Below are 7,675 nucleotides of genomic sequence, written 5' to 3' on the forward strand. Positions count from 1 at the left end.
ATATTATTATGTACTGCAACTGCCAAAGACGGCGATAACATCTTAATGATGTTTGACTAAGGCCTGCATTTTGGGGATTTTATTGCTCTGAATTTTTACAGAAAAATATATTTGTAGTAACCTATCGCACACAGTCAGCCGATGATATAGAGTTAAAAATAATGACATCTTATAAAATACAAGCATCGTAAAAAAATTCCATAAATGCCATGACAGTCGTAAAATCTTGTCATTGTTTATTAGCCTTACGAAACATTCGACACTATAAGGGTGCGTTTCTAAGAAAACCTTTGAATAGAGTTGCTATCTGCAGTACAAGGAAGTAACAATACAGGATAACGTAACATTGTATGAAGTATTACCATATCTCCACATTGGTATATAATAAATGTACACGTTTGGTTTTTATGGCTCCTGCTGATAAGCGTTTTTTTTTTGTTTTTGTTTTTTTTTGGGGGGGGGTTGCTGGGTTTTTTAGGAGGGGGGGGGACGTTTTAATAATAAGTATTATGTTTCCTCCAGACCAGTTAGTTTGGAACGTGGTTTCTTTGTTTCCTGTCAATGAAGTCCTTACTTGTTTGGAACTTGGATGAGAGAGAATTGTCAAAAGTTGAGGATAAACCCGGCGTTTTAGTTGTAACAACCATTCCACCACCTGGTAAGTGTTTCAATTGAGTTTTATCTCGAAAATAAGCACCTTCAGACTCGAAACCGTTTGTGAGGCTATTCAAGGTTTTATCTTGTGTGACATCAATATTCCATTAAACCACCTAAAATAGGCAAAATGTACATTTCTTTTTGCGGGTGTCCACAAGGAACTATACTATTCTAAAAGTAATAAAGAGCACTTCAGCAACAATTACTACTACCTTGCTCTAAATGTTGTGAATCACTAAATTCTCTTTCAACTTCTTTCTGTGGTTTTGCTGGCTTAGAGGTAAAGATTCTTTCCAAGTGTCCCAAGTACAACTATGCCCGCCCTGGAGTCGTTTAAAAGCGCCACGCCTCCTTTAAAATAAGCAGTGTACAAGGGTATTATTTTTTTCTTTTAATACCTTGGTATGAGAGGTGTGCACGCAACTAGAAAAAAACCAGGATGTGAAAATGGATTTGATAAAGAATATTTTTTTGCACATGTTTGGAGGCGGAAAAAGGGGGGGGGGGGGCTTAGGGTGTTGGCTCCTCTGTATAGCTGTATAGCAAGAGCCAACGCAACAGGTTATGTATTTCTGATTCATTGTCAAATGAAGCCCATCACATTGTCTCAGGCTGTAATCTGATCTCTTCTTGAGGATTTGAGGAACCCCTACATTGTCTCTGATCGCAATTAAGGTCATTGCATACGTTTGCATAACCTAAATAATAAGGTATAGCAAGCTTACCTAGAGCAGATAGTTTGGATCGTAATCTGAGTAATCTGATCTTCTCCCTGCTGAGGGGTATATTGTCCCTCAACCCTAAGTTTTTTTTGTGGGTTGCATAACACAAACAGAAACAAAAAATTAGAAAATTGATCCTCTGTAGTTTTGACAAGTGGTTACTGACCTCCGTTTTGGCGCCAGTGTCAAGGAGTGTCCTTGGACAATGACTGTCACGCAGGTTGTCACTGGTGTGTTTAATTGTTTTCCTAACTCAAGCCCAGAAAGTCTTCCACAAGTCTTGGAATCATAAGTTTAAAAACTCTAATCCACTAATTGTTCCAATCCTTTGTAGGAGCCATCCGTTTGACCATGTTGAAATACATCTAAAAGAAAATTTGGGAAACAAACAAGAGAGAAGTTGTTTTTACGTTTTTCTTTCTTTTTCTATTGCTTCAAATAAAAATAAACTAAATGACTGAAATAGATTAAAAAGATCACACTCTTGTAACATTTGAAAATAACTTTTAGAATTATTTTTTTACAGCAAGCCACACACAAGCACTCACAACCTTACACAAACACAGATATACTTAGGCACACACACGGATTCACAGATTCGTACAGATACATGAGCGCACACATACACACACACGCACACACACAGACACACACTCACACACACACACGCGCACATACACACACACACACACACACACACACACACACACACACGTCATACCACACACACCACACACATACGCACTCACACATACGCACATACATACACAAACACACACACACACACACACACACACACACACACACATGTCATACGACACACACCACACACATACACACCACAAACACAGACTTATACAGACACACACACACACAAACACTTACACACATACATACACCTGCACACGCATACATACAGATACACACATACATACATACATACATACATACATACATACATACATACATACATACATACATGCTCACCCACAAGGTTGTTTTATTTTTAGGGGGTGGTGGAAAAGGATGGACAGAGCACGGGGAACTACTGTGTGATGTTTTGAGCTTTCCTGGCTTTGTGATCAGAGTTTGAAGATAATTCTAGAACATGCTTGACACCTGCCATTACAAAGCAATTTCTTACTTGTAGCTGCAGAAACGATCTCATGTTTCAAAGCATACTACATTGTACAAAGGGAGTCAGTAAAAAATATGTAACGGACAATAAGCTGCTTTACGCAACGCCTTATGACTGCATAGTTAATATGAGGGAAAACCCAATACCCAGATAACTTACTGTGCTTGATTATCCCAGTTCGACTCTCTAAAACATGGCTAGATCTATGTTTTATTGTCCTTGGAACGTTTCCCCCTGTAAAATTCCTGAAGGTACAGGAATGGAATTAAGGATATCGATATAATTAATGGTGTTGTTCATCCCAAAGTCGCTTGTCTCAACGGTCGTGCATGATTAACATAAATTACTGAAAATTCCACCTTCAATTCGTCCATGAAAGTTCAATGTTGAAAACGATACAGCGGGTTTTAAAGAGGCAGAAACTTTCTGGATCCGACATTTACCAGTCTCGGGACCATAATTTTGTTTTCTGAAAGCTTTTCGATGTGTGCAAATCCTGCGAATATTTTAGTACATGTATACTAGATCACTGAATGGTACACCGCTTCAGCTGGCGGACTAAACCATGTGAGGGGGTGGTATTTACACTGCACCACTGGGCGGATGAGCAGCATCAAACAGCCAACGGCCATGAGCGGAAGGGTCCCATGACGGACCCAACGGTCAGAGCGAAAGGGTTCCAAGCTGAGCTCAACGGTCAAGTGTATGCGATCGGGGGCGACCCACATCATGTGTGTGGACATCGGCCTACGGTTAAGAGCTTGGAGAGGGATGGGCACCGCCAAGCTTCTCTGCCCAAGACTCACCACATGAAATGATTAACAGCTCAGACACTATACCGGATCGGTCGTCACCCGGGTCACCAAGGACCGCGCCTTCCGCTGTTGTGCACCAGAAAGGAGGTGAAAAGTATGCTACTGATGCACAGAAGATCCGTGCCAGAAACAACATCTCCATTGGCACATAGAACGTACGGACGCTGAGAACAGCCGGAAAACTAGAAGAGCTTACGTACGAGTTGAACAGAAATCAATGGGCCGTACTTGGACTTTGCGAAGTACGGTGGAAGAAATTCGGGGAGATCACGACACAAGAAGGCCACAAGTTGTACTTCAGTGGAGAAGAGGACAAGCATATGAATGGCGTTGGATTGTTTATTCACAAAGACATCGTGAATACGGTCATGGGCTGCCGCCCTATTTCTAGCCGGCTTATTACCATCCGCCTCAGGGCAGTCCCATTCAACATCACTATCATTCAGGCATATGCCCCGACGTCAGACTATGATGAACAGGCTGTGGGGGGCTTCTACGACCAGATACAAGAAGTGATAGACCAGACCCCTAAAAAAGACATCATCGTTGTACAAGGGGACTGGAATTCAAAAGTAGGAAATGATGCATACAAGAACTGGAAAGGAACATGCGGACAATACTGCAACTCAGAGTCAAATGAAAAAGGTCTAAGGCTCCTGGAATTTGCCAGCTATAACAACCTAGTGCTGACAGACACGTTTGGTCAATACAAAGCATCACGGAGATGGACATGGCACAGTCCAAGTGGAGAACATCACGACCAGATTGACTACATCACGGAGATGGACATGGCACAGTCCAAGTGGAGAACATCACTACCAGGTTGACTACATCATGGTGAAAAAGCGCTCCCAGTCCAGTGTCAAAATTGGAAAAACACGAACATTCCCAGGAGCAGACGTTGGAAACGACCACGACCTTGTGATGATGACCTTTCGCCTCCACCTGAAGACGGTTAAAAAGCAAGGAAACACAAGGATGAAGTTTGATCTGGAAAAACTAAAGGACCCAGAAGTAGCAGAAGCCTTCCAAGCCATGATAGGAGGAAAGTGTGCACCACTCACTGTCATTGATGCTGGTAACAATAATGACACAGACATGGACGCGTGGATCAACACCTTCAATACAGCAGTGACTGAAACAGCCAGTCAGATCCTCGGAAAACACCGACGAGTCAATAAGCCCTGGGTCACAACTGATATCCTTAACCTGTGTGACAAAAGGAGAAAACTAAAGGAGAAAAAGAAGCAACCAGATGGTGCAAAGGAGTACAGAGCAGTCAGTCAAAAAATTAAAAACAAGTATGAAAAGGGCAAAAGAAAATTGGATCGAGGAACAATGCCAAATAATCGAAAGCAGCCTGAGGACAAACAACAGCAAAAAAGCATATCAATTAGTAAAAGACCTGACATGCACTAAAGAAGGGCGCACCACTACCATTCAAGACAAACAAGGAAAATGCCTGACAGAGGAACAAGGCATTTTGAAAAGATGGACAGAATACTGCTCAGAATTGTACAACTACAAAGCCACGGGAAACCCCGAGATTCTAAACGTTTCCCCCAGCAACCAACATCGATAGCCACCCAATCCTTCGAGAAGAAGTTGAAGCAGCAGTTAAAGCACTGAAGAAGGGGAAATCAGCAGGAGTGGACAACATCCCAGGAGAATTGATACAGGCAGGGGGAAAGGACATGATAAACGCTCTTACTGTCATCTGCAACAAGATCTGGCAGACAGGAAAGTGGCTAACACCATGGACAAAATCACTAGTGATTACACTCCCCAAGAAAAGTAACCTGCAACTATGTCAAAATTACCGCACCATCAGTCTAATAAGCCACCCCAGTAAGGTTATGTTAAAGATAATGTTGAACAGATTGAAACATAAGGCAGAGAAGATCATTGCCGAAGAGCATGCAGGCTTTAGAGTAGGGCGCAGCACAACAGAACAGATCTTCAACCTCAGAATACTGTGCGAGAGGTACCTCCAACACCAACAAAACCTATACCATATCTTTGTGGATTTTAAAAAGGCCTTCGACAGGGTCTGGCATGCAGCCTTATGGGCAACCATGAGGAAATATAACATCAACGCCAACCTGATCAACGTCATACAACAACTATACGACAAGGCCTCCAGCGCAGTCTACCTTAACGGCAGCATGGGGGATTGGTTCAGGACAACGGTCGGGGTGAGGCAAGGCTGTTTACTCTCTCCCACTCTCTTCAACATCTTCCTAGAACGAATCATGACTGACACTCTGGAAGACCACAATGGAACAATCAGTATTGGAGGCAGGACAATTACTAACTTGTGTTTTGCCGATGACATCGATGGATTAGCAGGAAAAGAACAGGAGCTCGCCACACTAGTGGAGCGGCTGGACACAACCTCAGCAGCCTACGGCATGGAGATCAGTGCCGAGAAAACCAAGCTAATGACCAATAACACCGATGGCATCAATGCGGACATCAAAGTCAGGGGCGAGAAACTTGAGACCGTCAACAGCTTCAAATACCTCGGATCTATCGTCTCAGATGAAGGCTCAAGACCAGAAATTCTCTCCAGAATCGCGCAAACAGCTGCGCTGTCAAAACTGAAGCCTATTTGGAGGGACAGAAACATCACGCACAGCTAAAAAATTAGACTAATGCGCTCACTGATCATCTCAATATTTTTATACGCCTGCGAGTCGTAGACACTAACAGCAGAATTAGAGAAAAAAATTCCGATCACAGAGATGAGATGGTACTGCAGACTCCTTGACATCTCGTACAAAGACCACGTTTCAAATGCCGAAGTACGAAAGAGAATCACCAACGCAGTGGGACAATATGAAGATCTACTGACCACGGTGAAAAGACGAAAACTAAAATGGTATGGGCATGTCACAAGATCCACAGGACTTGCCAAAACAATCCTGCAAGGAAAGAGAAAGAGAGTAAGGCAGAGAAGGAGATGGGAGGACAACATGAAAGAGTGGACAGGAAAGACAATGGGTGACAATCTGAGGAGAGCACAGGACAAAAATAGATGGCGAGAGCTGGTTTTCCAATGCAGCTGTGCCCCAACGGTTGCCCCAACCACGGGATAGAAGAAGAAGAAGAAGATACTAGATCTAATTCTATACATTGAAAGTGTAATCTTCAGTAAATGATTTATCCCTGTAAAAATTCGCGTGCAAAGAGACTTTTTTTCTGAGGGAGGCATTTATTTATTGAAAATCCATTACACTCCGCTTTGGCTCATCATGTCTTTACTTATTTGTATTTCTGTATATATCTGTGGGCATTTTTGTTTGAAAAGAGAACAGCTTTAAAGATCACCAAAGCCTATCCCGTAGTCAATGTGGCCTTCAAATAGGCCACAGCCAAAAAAAATATTGAACTCAATATTGATCAGTGTGACATGAGAGTTGTCGAAATAAAAAGTCGCATAGAGCATAATTTATCTTATTATAATGCAGCTAAGCCCGCATTTTTTAGGGGAGTATACATTTTTACACAGGTGCCCATTAAATCTATAAAAATATGATTCAGTTACGAATTGTCACAAAGGGTTACGTGGGCATATTTTTAAAGTTCGGAAACTAAATATTTGTTTTTCAGGTTTGATGGGTTTTCCTGAAAATCGAAGCTCTCGGCTGTTTTCACTCTACCTTTAGCCATTTCATATTTTTCTGGGGACTACTTCCGTTTAAGTTCGTGCTTCGTCGTGTATGTGCGACAGCTACCTCTACTATTTCCAGATCTAGAATCTCGATATCTTTCTCTGTTGGATATGGGCTTCGCAGTGTCGATGGATAGATCTACTTCTAGCCATACTTAACTGTATTGACTTTTTCTAGATACATTTGGTGTTGTCATGTCCCCAACACGTTGAGTTCGTTTAGACCCACACAATGTGTGCTTCATTATATTGACGTTTTAAAAATTTAGCGCGCACTTGGTGCGTATTTGGTTGTTGTTGTTTTTTGTTTTTAAGAGAGAAAGATTCTTGATCTCGATCTCTCTATATCCTAGATGTATTTGAAGCACAGAATTCAAGACTGATTTGGAGTAGTTATCAAAAACAGAAGTGCCGTTTGTGTTTTGTGACTGAAGGGTCATGGATTTGAACCCTGACGCCATGGGCTGAAGTTGTGTCCTTGGTAGAGGTATGTTGTATGAATTTTCCTCACTTCATCGAAGTGGGAATGGGTACCTGACTGTAGACGGGAAAGGTGTCTTGTAATATATAATGGAAATAAAGCACTCGATAGTGGTGGTAGTAGTAGTAGTAATAGCAGTAGTAGTAGTAGTAGTAGTAGTAGTAATAGTAGTAGTAGTAGTAGTAGTAG

General features: G+C 42.0%; 1 protein-coding gene across 1 annotated transcript; it reads left to right on the top strand.

Annotated features, from left to right (window-relative positions):
- Nucleotides 1-3,700: 3,700 nt before the first annotated feature.
- Nucleotides 3,701-4,159, top strand: LOC106012503 (craniofacial development protein 2-like). Its single transcript, XM_013085615.1, has one exon. The coding sequence runs from the start codon at nt 3,701-3,703 to the stop codon at nt 4,157-4,159; it is 459 nt and encodes a 152-aa protein (XP_012941069.1).
- The last annotated feature ends 3,516 nt before the right edge of the window (nt 4,160-7,675 follow it).

The sequence above is a fragment of the Aplysia californica genome, unplaced genomic scaffold, assembly GCF_000002075.1.
Source record: "Aplysia californica isolate F4 #8 unplaced genomic scaffold, AplCal3.0 scaffold00390, whole genome shotgun sequence".
Taxonomy (NCBI): Eukaryota; Metazoa; Mollusca; class Gastropoda; order Aplysiida; family Aplysiidae; genus Aplysia; species Aplysia californica.

Excerpts from the sequence above, each read along its gene's own strand:
- LOC106012503 (XM_013085615.1), top strand. The coding sequence starts at position 3,701 with ATGGGCTGCCGCCCTATTTCTAGCCGGCTTATTACCATCCGCCTCAGG.